Below are 19,527 nucleotides of genomic sequence, written 5' to 3' on the forward strand. Positions count from 1 at the left end.
GACACTTGAACCCCAAGAAGACGCTACGATTATCTCATTTGAATTAAGAGACTACTTATTTGGGATTGGTTTCTTGTCCGGTGATTAATACTGTACCGCCTGTCTTACGATGTCTTATTCCTAAAAGCAGGTCCATTAATTGTGTATTATAAACTCTAATCTATCGATACATCAGAAGGTCAATACATATCATGTGTATTGTTTAAATGACCAACGGGGTCTCTTGGTCCCCATAGGAGTTAGAGAGATTATGAAAGCTTCTCTTTAAGGAGATTTATTTGTCTTTACCATATATAAATTTTAAACCTTTTGCAGTGACCGGAAATCATGTCTAAAACCGATGATGTGATTTTGTGTTTTCTATACCCAATAATCGATTACTAGATACCATGTTGGTTAATACGTTATTATACAATACAGGTATACTATAAGCTAATGATGTAATTCTCTATATTGTTGAGTGTCACCCAGTCGACGACTTGGAAATGCCATTGACAAACATCCATGTCTCGAGATTAATAATCCATCACAACAGAATCTTAGTTCTAAAACAAAATGATATCATTTCATACTTCGGTAACGGTCATTTGGGTGTGTTATCTATAACTGACCAACCAAAATACCCCAACGTTACACAAATTGACCAGTACTCACTCTAACTCACGAATTAGTATAACACGTAATTCTCTCTGTGGGTAATCGTGAAAATCTAGTGAGGATATATCAAAACTATTTTTTATAATCTAAAGCTGCTAATGTCGCTATCATGTAACACAGTTCACAAACGGCTTTATAAAAAGGAGGGGCACCATCGTGCGATCGTCACATACAAGGTGTAGACCTACTGAATCACAGCTCTACAGTTGTAATAGATAGATTTTACAAAACGAAGATGGAGGATATAGTTACCGTCACCATCTTACCGGACGAGGGTGAAGACATGTCGACATTTAAGTACATAGATGATATCACATGTGATGGTGAAAACGTCCCCAAAAAGTTCGGAGAGAAGAAGGGTGGTACTAGAAAGTACTGTATCTGTAACCCGCGTAGAGAGACTAGGAATCCTTTTGGAAAGTTGTCAACATGTTCAGTATGTGGTAAGGCGATGTTTAGAACATATTAACATGGACGTAATTTGTATTTAATTTCACCAGATGTAAAGTATGATAGAGGTGTTGCGCCATTCTGTACATTGTACTGTAAGATGTAATGTACGACACAAAGAAAAAATCTTGAATAATGAACTACAAAAAATAAGATTTTATACGAGACATTCGAGAAGTCAACGTTCCTGTATAAACTGCTGAAAAGAAAATTTAGTATCACGAATTCGAAATCAAATGCTAACTTTGTTATTTCGATTTCTGATAGATGCCATTTTGATATATTATAGCTGTTAACAACAAGCCTAATCATCTAGCCAACATGTCCAAGTCTAATCATCTAGCCAACATGTCATTTACTTGTCTCAAGACTAACAAGAATAGATTTTCATTTTTGAATAAAATAATACCCGTTTTTCTCGAATATCGATGTCTCGGTGGATTTCCATGACCGACTAAGTTCGAGAAACGACTGAATAGACTCATCTCTTTGTGTAGTTATCCATTCCCGTAAACAGACAATGATCTTTATAGACCGAAAATTATCATTGTGCTTAAAAAATGCTGTATTTTTAACCCATATAGTAATGACGTAGTAATCAAAACCTGTTCTCAAGGTTAAATGTTTTTATAACGAAATAAAATGCTACTATATATCGCAATCAAAACACTTAAGTAATGTTTATAGTTTCTCATAAATACAGTTTTCTGTCAAGAGTATGAAATTTCTCGTCTATAGTTCGTCTATTGTGTAATCTTTTTGTCAAATTAAACTAGTGTACTTACATGCACTCTGCACGGAAAATCCACGTGTAACCTTGAAATAATGCTTTTCATTGTGTCAGGCGTAAAACATCAGAAGATACAAAAAATGTCATTTACCTCGAGGGCTTTCATTACCTTAACTTTAGATGCACTTACTCCTCATCATCTTGTCCTTGGAGCAATTATTTAAAACTTCATGCGTCCTTCCGTAAAATGCAGGTAAATGCTGCTGCATCAGCATTTTAGTCGGAATTGTGACGTAAATGTGACGGAAGTTTTTTAAAATGATATATACATCAGCACACAAGCATGTGTACATTTGTATTTAACTTAACACTACACAAAAAACACACCTGTAATTACATGTAAATACCGTAACGCTGCACTCCTATACACACCTGTAATTAATGTCTACGTCATCAAACACCTACAATTAAGGCTTTAAACAATACTTGTCATTGATGTTTACCTATATACTTATTGTTGACACAGGAAACTTTTCCGAATATAAACCGGACAAGTATTATAAATGTAGTGATCCGGACTTGTAATTAGTGTGTACTAACTGTCATGTATACGTTTTACATAGTTTGAATCACGCCATCCTATGGATGACGTAATATTTGGTGGTCATTTCACAAACAGAAAATTTAATTAGTTTATATTTACTCAGTATGTTACCTGAGCGTTATCGTGAAACTGAACATGGATCACATAGTATTGGGATACTAAACCATGGAACACATAGTATTGGGATACTAAACCATGGAACACATAGTATTGGGATACTAAACCATGGAACATATAGTATTGGGATACTAAACCATGGAACACATAGTGGATATAACCAGGATAGTCTGGAACTAAACCATGGAACACATAGTATTGGGATACTAAACCATGGAACACATAGTATTGGGATACTAAACCATGGAACACATAGTATTGGGATACTAAACCATGGAACACATAGTATTGGGATACTAAACCATGGAACACATAGTATTGGGATACTAAACCATGGAACACATAGTATAGGGATACTAAACCACGGAACACATAGTATGGGATACTAAACCATGGAACACAGTATAGGGATACTAAACCATGAAACACATAGTATAGGGATACTAAACCATGGAACACATAGTATAGGGATACTAAACCATGGAACACATGGTATAGGGATACTAAACCATGGAACACATAGTATAGGGATACTAAACAACGGAACACATAGTATTGGGATACTCAACCACGGAACACATTGTATAGGGATACTAAACCACGGAACACATAGTATTGGAATACTAAACCACGGAACACATAGTATATATTTACTTGTGTTGGAAACAATTTCACGGTGATTTATTTTCACGATTTAATCAATCGCACGCGAAAATCAGTTGGTTTGCAGTGAGGCATCGATTATCAAACGAGATGATAACGAGAAGGATATATAAGACTGGGCTATTTATGCACGGTATATGTAAACCCAAATGCGCTAGTTAAAAGTACACGTATTCAGTTCGATTCAGGGGAGTATCGTGCTGAATACCATTGGCTAGCGAAGTTGACGTAAAACACATTTCCATGATTTCGGAATAACCGGTAGAATCTTAGAAAAACACAAATCTTATTGATTCCACAAATACGCCTATGTATTTTGCATTTACAAAGTCTTCTAGAACATAAACAAATGTCTGGAGCTTCCGTGTGTGTTGCGGTTGGGCATCCATTACTGGTTAAGCTTTAGAGGCTATACAAGTCAGTCAGGCAGAGGGATCTGTTTAGAATCACCAAAATCTTCTCCTGAAACACGTTGAAGTGTTTAGTGTGGCTTTTCGTGTGGTTCCCACAATTCATAATCTATTCCATTTTATCCTCGATCGTCAGCAGTAGTCTATATCACTTTATAAATAATATTATTCGTGCTAAAAGGTTATGGCAAATGCTTTGAATTATTTTGAGAATAAAACATCATATTTTGTGAAAGTAGATAATCTAGATATCAATTTTTCATAATATGAATTTAAATTATAATTTACAGAATGAAAGTGCCGTAATTGCAATTTTGTATTATAGAACTGAAACTGTTGTACTGATGTACTTTATTACATTTACATAATCTTGAAAGATTATCACAGAGAAGAAATGGATAACTTACATTTAGATATTTCCCTACCATACAAATAGCTATTGTACTCAAGTTGCTGTTGTGTATTTTTTTAAAGGGAGCGAAAAAACCTGCGTCATTTGTATTATAAAATGACATTTTTGAGGTTTTATATGAAATGTGTCTTTAAAAGTACAACAAAAAACCTGCTGTGTCGCTGATATAATAATCTGGCAGTTTTAAGTTTTTTATATGAAATATATCCCTTTCAGGCATGGCACATACTACCGTAACTGTTCTAGTAAATCTCCGATTTTAGGTTGTGTATGTATGTAAATATTGAATACGTTCAAAGGAAAGAGATGTTGAACTTTCGAAAGTAGTTTAGAATAGAGGTAGTTTTATAGGTCATCTGAAAGGAGGAGAAACTACTGTCAATTACCATTGAACAATAATGTATGATATATGGCGTTACTAAAATTTACAGCTTGTGTCCAATTTCATTTGAATGTTTCAAATGAAATATAGTTAAACTGACTCATCTATACCTATCTTCTATGGTATACATAACTTACATATCTACAAACGTCATGAACACACATGATAATATCTTATCTTGTATTGACCTCCAATTGGTTCATTGTATCGTCTGGCGATTTCGATATGTCCATTTTGATGACTTTCCTGTTATATAGTGTGGGGAATTGATACCTGGATTACGGTAACGGATGACACCTACACGTGTTTTGGGATTTAATTCTATACGCCTTCATAGAGTTTACGTCAGATAATGCTTGTTAGATTTTAAAAGTAAATTAGTGGTGGTAGTCCATTTCGACATCACTAGTTATGAAAGTGTGCTTTGCCATGCATTTTATCTCATTCACGAAGGAATTACATTTAGTATGTATGTTTTTGAACATATCCTAGTCCATAAAATTATTATTCACTTCTTTTGTCATATGTTTTCCAGAAATATATATCAGCAATGAAACGTCGTATATTTATATTGAACTCAATGTTGTTGAATGCGTGAATTTTATCACAACTGTTTGTGGACACACTAATCTCTAAAACATCTGACGTGATGATAACGTATAATTATAATTTAAGAATTACAGAATTTTTCTTTTTATTTTGCGTGCTGCAAGTCGTTCGAATTATCAATCAAAGTTCTTTTTAATTCACTTATCAAGATCTGATCCCGCTTAAACTTTGCAATTCGTTTTACATATCATTTAACGTTTGTCAATTTCTATTCAGGCATTTAAAAAGGAGCAGTAAGTACAGATGCACGCCTTCCTTTTTCGGTATTTATAAACGTTTTTTTATATGTTATAGGGTGGTTGGTCTCTCTCTCAATATCTACCCAGAAAACCGACGTCAAGCGTACTACCATGAGTCAATGGGGATACAACAAAAACAACGGTAAGTATTGGCATAGAAAACAACATCACGGAAAGAAAAACAACAACAGCAACAACAAAACTAATACAAAACAAAGCGAAAAATGCAAAAGTGCAAAATAAAAATATGAAAACCCTCCAAAAAACAACAATAATAGGAAAAACGAGAGGTTGCAGAAAAGATGTATCATTATACAAATAACAACTACATATGCAATATCATAGAAACAGAGAACACTAAATATTAACCACCTCCTCTGGGGTACTGCTGTCGTTCACCAGGTAAATCTATAGTATTTTACTACCAAAACGCATGTGATGTATTGAATATAGAGAGACACAAAAACAAGGTACAGGGGAATCCAGCTATTTGCATAACGGTTATTGAAATATTTCGGTTATTTGCATAAAATTATGCAGTCCCGATTGTTCCTTCTTTATCTTTGTATTTCACCTCCGTGTATATGCATTTAAATGACAATTCTGAGACAAATTTATATATTTGACTAGACATCTTATGAATCTCCACATTTCGGGCGCTTGCTGCACTTAATAACTAGTAGAATAACTAAATTATTTGTCAAGAGTCCTATGAGATAGCCAAACTTATTTCCTTGTCCTCAGAATAGGCTTACATACAACGAAATAAATCGTACTTGTTTACAGGGCCAGATAATTGGTTCAAGTTTTACTCTATTGCCAAGGAAGGCAAACGCCAGTCTCCGATAGACATCGTCACAAATATAGCCAAATATGACTCACAACTCCAATCGTGTCCATTCGACGTGAAATACAAATGTGAAACGAATATGGAACTGTCGAACACCGGTCACTCAGTAAAGGCACAGATGAGTCAAAAGGGATCAGGTAAACCCATTTGCGTTGTTATGTCACAAAAACTCCTAATTAGTTGCCATGCATAATTGATGCTCTAATTAATCTATTTATATAAGTGGGTTATCTGCATGTGCAGAACGTTATTGATTTTTAAACAATGTTTTAATGCGCGTAACAATACATCTTTCAGCGGAGAATAGCATAATTCTCACTTACATGGTGATAACTTTACAACCTATACCTGCTCACAAGGGCAGATGCATGTAACTTTGTAATATACAAAGACTGGGGTGATTGATAATAACTGAATTATTTTATAACAAAACTGCATGCAATATGACATAACTGAAAAATTTTGCATGGAAAGTAAAGTAGATAGGTCGGATATACTCTCTGTGTAATGTAATTTATCTTCTCAATAATAAAAACAACTATGTCCCTTTTTATTTTCTGTGACAATTGAACTTCATAATTCTGATCTATTTCCATTTTAGTGAGAATGTTTTAGGTAATTTACATGCATCTTTTTTTTAACTAATTTCCACCAAAAATCAAATTAAGTGACGAGAACTTAATACTATTTTTTCTTGACAAAATATTGATATATATCCAATCAATTAAACAATACACATATAATAGAGAATGTTGTCAGAGATTTTTTTACGGGTATATTAACCACAGACGAATGGTGGTTTTTAATGCATAGAAACTACTAAAAAATGATAAATTGAATATCGATTTAGCAAAAAAAGGCACATTCAATTTCTTTGAAACTTTGAAAGAAGATCGTTATCACCATATTTATTTCATACAACAAGTACAGAAAATATTGAATCATGGGAATTTTTTTTGGGGAATGTGAGACAGACTATCATCTTATAATAATTTTTTATGATTCATGTTTTAGTTTTGTTGCCTTTTCGTCATTTTCAGAGCTGACCGGAGGCCCACTGAAGGATACATATGTGTTGGAGCAGTTCCATCTGCACTGGGGCTCACAAGAGGGCAAAGGTTCTGAACATACCATTGATGGTGTGGAGTATGATGCAGAGGTATAATTCGCTGTTTGAGTGAAAGAATGTTGATTTGTTTTCAAACACGAGGAATCTGGTTGTAATTAGCCCGTATTACATCACAGCAAAAGCTCATTAGAACTTTTAATTTTGAAAGTGAAGAAACGATAAATTACGGAACAACATATCAACGTGTAGTTTTACATAATCCTGTGTAAAACAGTATTCTCACTGCCTGGTTTTAAAATTTAATGGTGAAATTGAAAACTAAAATTATTTGGTTTATACAATAGCTCAATTACAAGTAATGGCTTTTTGAAATGGTTTGTAAGAGATATTGAAGAAATATCTAGATCGTTTCGTATATTTAAATCATTAAAACTTTGCCAACATTGTCTTCACTTGATTCCACAGCTTCATCTTGTTCACTACAACACCAAATATGGCGACTTCGGTAGCGCAGCCAATAAACCTGATGGACTTGCTGTCTTTGGATTCATGGTGAAGGTAAGACTGCACAAGAAAGCGTGATGAAGAGCAGAAGTGGTCGGTACGCAGGAAGGCGTGATATGGACACTAGTATTATGTGCGCGGGAAGGCGTGTTGACGGACAGAGGTAGTCTATGCGCGTGAAGGCGTGGTAACGAACAGAGGTGGTCTGTGCCCGGAAGGCATGATGATGGACAGATGTGGTCCGTGCGCGGGAAGGCGTGATGATGGGCAGAGGTGGTCTGTACGCGGGAAGGCGTGATGATGGACAGAGGTGGTCTGAGAGCGGAAAGGCGTGATGATCGACAGACGTGACGTGGTATGTGCGCGGAAAGGCATGATAATGGACAGATGTGGTCCGCGCACGGGAACGGGTTATGATGGAAAGGCATGATAATGGACAGATGTGGTCCGCGCACGGGAACGGGTTATGATGGACAGAGGTGGTATGTACGTGGGAAGGCGTGATGATGGACAGACGTGGTCCGTGCGCGGGAAGGCGTGATGATGGACAGAGGTGGTATGTTCGCGGGAAGGCGTGATGATTGACAGAGGTGGTCTGTGCGCGGGAAGGCGTGATGATGGACAGACGTGGTCTGTGCGCAGAATGGCGCTATCAGGGACAGAGGTGGTCTGAGCGCGGGAAGGCGTGATGAAGGACAGACATGGTCTGTGCGCGAAAAGGCGTGATGTTGGACAGAGGTGGTCTGTTAAAATAATTGAACATTTTAATACTTCCCGTGTTTGTAAACGAAAGTTATACTTGTTAAAAAAAGAGATACGAAAGAAGAAAAAAAATTGCAGTGCTCGCATTTCGAATCAAAATTGTAATTGATAAAGGTGTTTGCAATTCTTAAACAGCCGTTATCTTTTTTAGGTTGGAAAGAGTCACGAAGGTTTCGGAAAACTTTCAAATGGCATGAAGAGTGTTGCTCCACAGGGTGGAAAAACCGCTGTAGATTCTTTTGATCCTAAGTGTTTGTTTTCTGGTAAGTGTTGAAAGAGAAAGACAGCGAAGCTTCCTGTGGTGATATATTTTCGTTCTAGCCAACATTGAAGGCTGTCTTGATAATAAAATCATAATAAAATCTCGTTACTGTTTGACTAAATTAAAAGAAAAAAAAAAGACGAGATATGGATCTGTATCAAACGTATTTGGTTTGAAAGATAAAACGTTTTCAGTCTCGTCGATACTACCAGTTTTACAATCTCCTATATTAATCAGGTGGTGACACAGGAAAATAAGGCATATCAAGGAAATAAATTTTAAATATATTGTAATCAAATGTAATAGGATAACTACGATATTTTCAATAATCAGGTTAATGCATATCAATAAGCCTAAATGCAAATAAAACGTGAAGGAACGGAACAACTTAAGTAATTTTTGATTGAATAATGCAATTACATAACAGTACGATATATATACTGGGAAGTTAAACGTATTTATAATCACAGACAACATGTATTTAGTGATCGTAGACAACATTAGTGATCATATTCTTAATCTAGTCTAGGTTGACTAATGTTAGAAATGGGAACATGTTTGGTGAATTAATGAATACACACTTTTTATCACCTTAGTTATGTTCAAATACACCTATGGAATGATATATAGACATACAAAACACTGTGTCACTAGTTTAAACCTATTTCACTCCATTGTGCACAACCTAATCGCAATTCCTTCATTTATAATTTCCTAATTTGGATTGCTTGCGTTTAGTTGGAATAAAAATCATGGGCAATTGTAAGTTATTTTAAAAAATCATTTAGATGTGATGCAAGTCTGATTTTAATTACATTGAGATGTGGTGCGAGTGTAGAGCTACATATCCATTTTGTGTTGCTTTTCTTCTTTTACGCTTTTTGATGAATTGCTAGTGTTAATTTAGGCCATCCGATAAATGATAAATTAAACCGTCGAGGCACAAGCTCTCCATTGTCAGTGACAAACGATAGAGCGGTGACTCGTGAGTTTACGACGATGCATTGACCTGTGTTTTGTATTGTTTTGTCTTTATCAGAGAAAGACCTGTCGTCATATTGGACCTATCTAGGATCTCTTACTACCCCTCCTTTGTTTGAGAGTGTCACGTGGATTGTGTTCAAAAATCCTATGGAGATCTCGCAGGAACAGGTACGTACATTTGTCATGTTATGGAACTAGTGACAAAAATACCATATAGCAGGTTATTTTCGCGGGTCAAAATTTTCGCGATTCGATCAAGAAGCAATAACATGAAATGTTAGCGGTTGTAAACGTTCGCGATCTGTCTTTAAAGGTAAATACGATTTGAACAACTCGTTGTTATTTTTTCGCAAATATATTTTGGTGATCATGGCACTGTCTTGCGAAATATTATCCTTTCGAAAATAACCGACTATATGGTACTTAGGCCTCCTTTATCACTAGCCAGATTCATATAAATGTTTCGTCCTTTGGTAACATCTCGGTGACGATAATAACCAAAATTGTTTGATAAAATGTAAACAACATCAATTGACTTGGAAGTATTATCTGATGATGAGCGCCCAATATGTATTGTTAACTGTCAATCTTGATACTAAATATTTCATTTGAAACATATTATGTTTATCGAATTTACGGGTTATGATAAAAGCCTTTATCTCGTTGATTTTGAAATACACATTCTATTCTATTAGAGTTACTTCCCTTGGTTTCACTCCCATCAGTACTTTGACGGAGGGGATTGAAGGGAAGTAACTCTGATATATATCCGAATGGAAGGAGGTTAGATAATATATCGATTGATAAACATTGTCAATCTCTCCCAGAGTGCATTGAAGGGTAACCGCAATGCACTCTGGGAGAGATTGAAACATTGTGTCCTCGAGTCAATTTCTTCCGCATGACCGCTGCGTTTTTAAATTTCGCTTCAAATGACATTATTAATACTTTTCAATCATGATACATATAATTGAATCTTTTTCATATTTGTATATGCTTTTTAATTCCTATGTTTGTTTTTCTTTTCTTTGCGACAGATGGATGACCTCCGGTCACTCAAAAATTGTGAAGGGTGTGACATGGTGAACAACTATCGACCACCACAACCATTAGAGGGAAGAGTAGTCAGCTGCTCGTTTCATTAAATGTCTGTGATATCAACGTCATTTCATTGTGTCGTTTACGTCATCAATGTGCTTAACGTCAGAATGATATCAGCAGAGCGTGGTGGGATGTTGAATGTCACTTGAGGAGTCAGTGTTACGTCACCAAATGTAGCGTAGTTACTCTCGAGTAGTTTGTGTTCGTCTCTAGGTGTGACGGGGTGTGACGTAGGTCTAACTAGCCATGTGGAGGTATGGGTGTGTACCAAACGTCTTTGGTCAGATCAATAGAGGATCTGGAATACTTCACATTACGGACGTTTGCATATAAGTTATTCTAACAAGGATTAATTGAAAGAGTTCTTCATTTTTTCGCGTCATTTTCATAGCAAAGTTCATAGCTAAAGCTTAGTTTTGTCTTTGAAATTATATTGTGGTGTCAAAATTTTTTGACAATCACCAGCCAATTTAGTGCTTCTTACACAGAATTACTTTGTATTCGTGTCATACTCAGACATATCAGTGCTTTAATAGAGGAAATTATTAATGAAGCGAAAGCTTTGCCCACATATAATCCAATCCTAGTTTGGATTTTGAATTAGTGTCATCTACATAGTCTTTCTAGCAGATCAGGAGTGCTACGTCATTTATTTATGAGAAAAACATCATAGATTCTCTGATAATTACTCAATAAATCACAAATTAATTACGTAACGATCTATTCATGTGATCAAGAGTACATTAATCATTATCAACATCGCGATTTAAAATCCGCGTGCAATTCAACTTTGCTGCTTTTGCAATAGTAAGTGTTATTTTATGTAATTTTCAGAATTCCATGCTGTGCATTTTGCTTTATTACATTTTACAAAACGTAACAATAAATTGTGTGTGTGTTACTTTATATTAATAATATGATATCAACATTGTTATTTATTTGTTAAACATCTCCCCAATAGAGTGCGTACGTGTTTTCAGACACAGTTTCCCTAAAATGTAAATCCTGAATATGAGCAACTTAATGTTAATATCTTTTATTAGTTTTATTATATTATTGTTAAGTTGAAAAGCAAATATGTGATGAAAATTATATCTATATACATTTATGTACATAAGATGATTATTTTATCCTGAGAATAAATTAGAAAGATTTTCGACTTTGTTTGTTTTTATTGTTTGATAAAAACGGATATATATTTAAGATGGTATTTCTGACTAAGTTACATTGTAATTGATGTTTCCGAGAAGTCAGGGTCCTGTTTACAACAAACTGTAAAACAACTTGTTCTCGGGGGACTTAATTTTACGTTTTTATAACTAACGTCGTTTTTAGAACTAACGACGTTTTTATAACATGACGTTTTCATAAATAACGACGTTTTTATTACTTACAACGTTTTTGTAAATACATGCAACGGCGTTTTTATAACTAACGACGCTTTGTAACTTATGGCGTTTTATAACTAACGACGTTTTTATAACTAACGGCATTTTTATAACATGACGTTTTCATAAATAATGACGTTTTTATAACTAACGACATTTTTATAACTAACGACGTTTTTATAACTAACTTCGTTTTTATAACTAACGTCGTTTTTATACCTATAACTAACGACATTTTTATAACTAACGACATTTTTATAACTAACGACGTTTTTATAACTAACTTCGTTTTTATAACTAACGTCGTTTTTATACCTATAACTAACGACATTTTTATAACTAACGACATTTTTATAACTAACGACGCTTTGCAGAGATTTAAATTCACGATCTCGAATGATATGCTCTACTTAGCATGTACTTGAACAATTTTCGGGACGAAAGTGCCTGCGAAGTACTCGATGTACTGTGATATGTAAATGTTAAAAGGACTAGAAATAGATTTTAGATAGTACACAGTATTAAGATCTGGGAGTTATTCTTCTTGTCACTGGGCTTAGATTACAATCTGGTACAATGGAGCCATTTTATTTCAAATAAGGAAGATACTGAAAATTGATTTAAAGATATTGTTAATCGAAAGATTTATTTTTTATTTATTTATTTTTGGGGAGGGAGGGCATTGTACCTTGCATCATGATCAGTGACAGCATGATTATATTACTTACTTTGTACATAGTTCACTAATTGTTAGTTTACATTTGACATTGAGACTGTATCCCACGGATGTTTGGTCATTTTAAGACGCCCCAGTGATGTTTAGACAATAGGTGATGTTGGGAGGAGATAATTTCCTTGTAACCTAGAAATAAAAGGTGCAATTATGCTTGTTATTTCAACATCGACGTAACAAATACATTATAATGTTTTATTATTATATAATTTCCATCAGATGAATTTTATCTTATTCTTTTAAATCAAAATTATATTTCACGTTACAATGTATAATTCAAACACGTATAATTAATGTATATGACATGTAGATGCAGAACTTGTAAAGACATTGAAAAACAGTACATAGTTACGGTCACATTCAAATTTAAAAGTTTCCCAGAAAATGATAGTGTTGTCGGACACGTATCATATACAAGATTTTGATATCTTATCAGAAAAAAATTGTCATAAATTTATATATTTTTAGGAGAAAAGAAGATATTTATCTAAAGTGAATAACGCCACTTGAATTATTATTGTATCTTTGCATATTACTCAGTCAGTATCGATTGTTTGTTAATGAGAAAATTTACGTCATTTTCTTTCTTAAAGATGCTCCACCGTCGACAGTGCATAAACGAAACTCATCAATTGAACAATAATTGGTGTTAAATCATGTATATAATATATACACAAAAACAATATAAAATAAAATATTTGCTTTTGGTGCGTGCATAATCAGTACTTCATTCCATATAGGACATATTGCCAAGGACTTTATTCAGGACGCAATTAAAAAGAATTTGAAGTATTTTCATCTTGAAGTAAAATGAGAAGCTCAAATTTTTCAATGGTGGTAATGGTGTAAAGTAAGTAACTTTTGTAACTGAAAAAATACTAAATCGTCTGCTCATGTTTTTTATGTGGAAAAATTAAATTCGTCGGTGGTGAAGCATCTTTAATGTATAAGACATGTAGATGCACGACATTGCAAACAGTACATAGATTATACTTGTGTTCACATTCAATGTTAAAAGTTTCTTAGAAAAAGATAGTGTTGTCGCACATGTATAAAATATTTTGATATTTTGTTTTTTGATATGTCGTCAAAACAAATGCTGACAATTCTATCATATATATGTATTAAGGATGAAAGAAGACATTAATCTAAAATTAATACGTCACTTAAATTAATATTTCATCTTTGCGTATTACTGAGTAAGTATCGATTCATTGTAAGTTTGTGTGAAAATTTACGTCATTTCTGTCTATACAATTGATATAAAGAAAAGCTATCATAGGCTATGCCTGTATTCCTATTCCCAGTTAGCTCCCTTAGACCAAGTGGTATGTTACTGAAATCCAGTCTTGGCATGTTATCCCCCGAAGAAAAACCACACACTTCAAACGGCAAATCCATATCAATTTATAAGCGTATGAAGTTGAAATTAACATCTATAGGATGTTATTAATCAGAACAATGGAATTCCTACCTTTCACAAGTCAGACACCAGCAACAAATAAATAAAAAAACGAATGTGTGTATTTTTCTCAACAGTATTACAATTGAACATTTACAGGCGCATTCCACTGAAAAATCAATGGTAGAAATAAATTTTGAGGGTGAGAAATTTAAAAAAAACAATAATAAAAAAATGTTTGAAAAAATATAAGACATGCCCGCCCAACCTGTTATTGTAGCGAGCAAGTGACATTGTGATTGTGATATAAATACAATACAATTTGGATCTAGTACATTCCACCCGTAAGAGTACTTATATTCTAAGCATTTCTTTGAAATATATTATATAATTATAAAATTATCATTTTGCTGTTTGTGACTTTCACAATTAATAGCACAAATAACATCGTCACAAGAATTGTCTTTGCTATATGCAGCAAGAAGAAAGATATCTATCGCTAGCATGAAAATTGTCCATATAAAAATAACGATCACATATTTCATTTTAAAGTAATCGTGTTATCATAGGAAATTGTACGACAATCATCTTATCCCGCATATAACATGTTAAACCTAAGTTTGTGACAGACTGCTTACGTAGTCCTGATAACAGATTCTGCGTTTGCAGATAAGCTAATAGAAATCAATCGGACGAAATGGTAAAAATAGATGCGAGGGTTTAGATAGTCGTCATACTGGTTTTAAAAGATGCGACATGACACGCGATTTCACCATCAATCTAGATATCAACTATAGCTTCTGGCAATCAATACTTAACATCAATCTTAGCTTTTCTTTCACGGAATCGTGACTTTCCTTTAAGATTTTTATCCTAGACGCAAAGATTGTCCAACAACATCCCAGAAACAAAATTATGTCATGTTTTTAGAAATAAAGAGATTCAAGAGCCCTGATGCACGAGCTCTGACGTCAGCCAGCATGTGATCATTTGATGGAGACAGCGATAATTGTTCTCAGAGCAGACGTCAGAATGAGTAACCTAAACGGAAATAGTTCTATTTTCTTACACGAAAATATATAACATTATCCATAATTTGTGATGCAGCTAAGCTAGGCTAGTTCGTCATTATCGATCAGATATATTGGCGATGAAAAATATGTCCGTGAAATGCCCATTTTACACGAAATTTTAATTTTTATCGTCTTTTATCTGGTGCAATTTAAGACTGCTCTGTAGCATACTGTTAAGTCTGTAGACTATATAGTACAAATAACTGATCTTCTTTGTACCGGTATATCGAAAATTCATTAGCGTAATCAAGCTTTTAAGATTGTTTTAATCGTTGGTAACAACATCTTATATATATAATTAACTGATGAAAAAATGCTTTGATTTCTATTTGTGTTGAAATATTTATTATCAGCTCGAAAATATTTTAATAATTGCTTTTTGTCTTGATCACGGGTGTGAATGCATGCAGGTCTTTCTTTTTTACAACCAATATCATCAACATCCCTACTCTTCTTATATGGAATCATTCCTTATGTGCTATCTACTTACCTTACAATATAAACAGGTCAAATAAATCAATATCATCATTTACCTACCTGGTATTAAGTGAAAGAACGTATACCTATGTTGTTAGGTCTCGCTATTAATGGGTTCATTAGAACTCATTTTCGGTTTGAGCCCTGAAATGACTACTATTGTCATTGATTTCAATGATTTGGTGTCCCTTTTTGGCCATTTAGATACATATCACTTGATCACCAGCTTCTATATAATATGAAGTAACCACCACATTTTATGATCACATACAATTTTCACTTTTCTACGATGTCATACCACCATGGCATGGAGTATGTTAAACATTTAAAACATGTGTTCTATTGGGATGCATAATGACGTCATTTAGAATTTATACTTATATAAAAAGTATGTGTTTAAAATAGCTAATCAAATAAGGAAGTCGCGATTAATTACTGTAAGTGATTTCTATTATTAGCTGAAATTAACAAAATATTCATGCGATGAAATTGTTCAAATATTGAATGAATTTTATTCAAACGCAAACTACGTTTTTTGTATGTCAGTATAGAATAGATTATAGGTTATACGATAAAAAAATCCTCGTGCTACGTGCATGACATGTCAACTCACGACCTCCTCCAATTCTACTATAAATAGAGAGTGTTCATGTTGATATCGTGTCAAAGAGCTAAATATAGCACCAGCCAGATGGTCAATTGGAGCAGTGTTAATCAAGGAGATTGCTTCCGTCAAAATACTCCAAATGAACGTGATGATGTATTATATACTAGTATGTATTCACAAAAGTAGAAATACTTGGTTTACAAGTGAAAATTAAACAGAAAATAATAATTGAATGTAATTCTTACCAATTTAAGATTAAATATAGGGATATTATTCTTTAAATATATAATTTAGTTTGTTGAAAGAAAATGGTTTGATGAGATTTTGCGTATTTCATATCTACAATGCAATTGTCTTCCCTTGTTGGTATGTATTGGTTGTTGCGTCAGGTTGTTATGAGTGTGACGTCCTATTTTTCAGAGAAAACGTATCAATTTTTGTCACTAAAAGTAATGGCATCATAAACGAATACCTACCCACAAGAAAACTATCTCTGTATAGTGTGTAGACGGAATACGCCACAAGACTTTTCTGGATGAGAACTCAGATATCTGGACAACGTAGAAGACTCTTTGTACATATTCTGTCTGTTATTATTGCTTCATGAACCCGATACCATACTTATACGCATCTTGTAGTAATCTATGTAAGCGTTTATTCTCGCTTATATAATTCCTTTCTTGTTTGTTTAAATGTAATTACAATGTTTAATAAATCAAACGCCAATGCGCATTATCAGCATTGGTCATGAATGTTTAATGTGGATATGCATTACTACAATCAATGTCGATTACAGACACCATACTAAAAACATTGCACCACATCGTGTGTTGGCGTGATTAAGAGAAAGAAAAACTCAAACTAAAACAATTTCCAGACAACTGTCCCCTGTGGCTTAGAATCAGAACTCAGAAGTGGAAAGCTATTGGTGGGGTATCTAATGCATTGATCACATTCCTTTGTCTTAGTTCTTACAGACACACTTGAAATGAAACAAGGTCTGTTTTTTATGGTACAGCATTCACCGTGTTATAATACTGATCCTTGTTGGTGTACAGTGGATCAATGAGACACTCACCAGCGGAGGAATTATTAATTGGAATACAAATTATTATTATCTGACAAATTAAGCCATGTTGTTTCCTAAATTATAACACCAACTTTTGCCACAAATGCATTACGTCTCGTTTTTAATTATAACATATCGGGATGATTTATAACGAAATCAACAGCATTTTAATGATACATTTGCGATAGAGGAATAATGAACTATCGCATAGCCCACTACGAGCGTGCCTGAAACTAGAGATTATCAATTAAATTCACAAATTGCATGTGTAATCTGCCGGATATTCCTAGTCAGACAGACGCCAAATTACTCATTCATTATCTGAATGCAAAAGCCACGTTGTCATGTAATTATATAACCTACCGATTTTGATTTACGAAAACTTTAATCAGTTCGTTTTTAGTTCCAAAGACAAAAGCGGTGCCTGTCTACAAGCTTTTGATGTCCATATCCGTATTGTACCCATGCTTAAACTTGTTAAGATATATATGTCATTACTGATGTTGGAGTGAAACCAAATCACAAATGGTGATGACTTAAATTTTACCTAGGTCAGAGAACGCTTTCTGTTGGTTCTACGCATTCAACTTTTACTTATCATAATAATAAGTCTACCTCATTCGGTAAACTTCGTCAGATTCCGGTACCCTAAATCCAGGATTCAGTAATCGGGCGAGGTTTGCCGAATGGAGTCTTCCTGCCATCACTGATCATAATTTAATTTTGATTCTCAGATTTATCTTGCAATTTTGACAGCTTTAATTTGAAATCGCAGAATCAACATGGCAATCATTATTCCAGTCAATATTGTGAACTAAAAAGGTACATTTGTATTGTAGTATTTTTAAAATGGCAGTCTCTACTTTTGTTAAAGTGAATAGTCGGGCAAAGAAAACCAGTCTAAATGTGTTCATTGGCCTTCCAAAAGTTCTCACATATTAATACGACGGTAAAGTTCTGCTTAGTTTCCCAGTTCTGACCATTAAAGTAAAAGAAAAGTTGAAAGCATTGAAAGCGAGGCTGCGTGGAAATGTAACCACGGACATAGTCAGCCGGGAGGACGTTTTAGAATTTCCCTACTTTAAATTAATTTCTTCGTACGCAGACAGATTTTGACGAGAGATTTTATTTTTCCATTTCATAAGAAATTATACTGGATACATTCACACCATTTTTACCGACTTTAGCTATCCTTGCCCGACTGTTCACTTTAACGAGAGTACAGTTTAATGTGCGTTAATAAAAGGCAGAGCTGAAAAATTATCATCGGCACAGCGATCTCTGATTTCTTATTACAAAAAGAAGCGAAATGCATTTATTTTCTGAAATATGTCGAACGTACGTATTTATGTACGTGGTATGTCTATTTGATGTGTTTTTGTTTATTCACCTTGCTGAAATGCTTTTGACAAACAGGTCAATACATTTGGGTTACAATTTCGAAACATATCGAAATTAAAACGAAACGAGTTTGAATAAATATGGGATAAAACACAACACAAAAAGCGCAATAAAAATGACTTCTGAAAACCTCGGTGATTTATTTTAGATAAGATGCAGCTGTCATATGTCAATGTACATATTCATAGTAATTGTTTTACAAATATCTTCTTTGTATTATATAACAAAACAAATGTGTTTGTTAATTAGTTGTTTGTCTATGTTTAGGTCTATCGTGATCTCGTGACAAATTACCAATGTGATTATTTGAATAATGGTATACCGAACGAAACAATAAGCTAAAATCCGAATTGATGGAACGATTGCATAATTGGATTGCTTTATGTAAACTCTTTGTCCAATGGATGTATCTATAAAATCACTATTAAGTTCAAACATTCTACATGTATATTGACTTCAAGATTGAGGTTTCTTATAATTTATCATAGCTTCTGTAAATGTAAATTCTTTTGATATTTTAAGGAATCAATACGCAAAGTCATTGTCTCTGTTGAGACGGCTTTTCCTCTTCA

General features: G+C 34.0%; 1 protein-coding gene across 9 annotated transcripts in view; it reads left to right on the forward strand.

Annotated features, from left to right (window-relative positions):
• Nucleotides 1–11,961, forward strand: part of LOC138315402 (carbonic anhydrase 2-like) — a 43,892-nt gene extending 31,931 nt beyond the window's left edge. For 8 of the 9 annotated variants that reach the window (XM_069256406.1, XM_069256408.1, XM_069256410.1 and 5 more), the window contains 7 exons: nt 5,329–5,415; nt 6,060–6,260; nt 7,164–7,282; nt 7,658–7,750; nt 8,610–8,721; nt 9,760–9,872; nt 10,742–11,961. In XM_069256406.1, coding sequence (XP_069112507.1) covers nt 5,385–5,415; nt 6,060–6,260; nt 7,164–7,282; nt 7,658–7,750; nt 8,610–8,721; nt 9,760–9,872; nt 10,742–10,849 — 777 coding nt within the window. In that variant the 5' untranslated portion in view covers nt 5,329–5,384 and the 3' untranslated portion in view covers nt 10,850–11,961. Of the gene's footprint in view, nt 1–857; nt 1,101–5,328; nt 5,416–6,059; nt 6,261–7,163; nt 7,283–7,657; nt 7,751–8,609; nt 8,722–9,759; nt 9,873–10,741 lie in introns of those variants that run through there. The other variant, XM_069256402.1, reaches the window with a different exon arrangement.
• Nucleotides 11,962–19,527: the final 7,566 nt, after the last annotated feature.

The sequence above is a fragment of the Argopecten irradians genome, chromosome 2 (assembly GCF_041381155.1).
Source record: "Argopecten irradians isolate NY chromosome 2, Ai_NY, whole genome shotgun sequence".
Classification (NCBI taxonomy): Eukaryota; Metazoa; Mollusca; class Bivalvia; order Pectinida; family Pectinidae; genus Argopecten; species Argopecten irradians.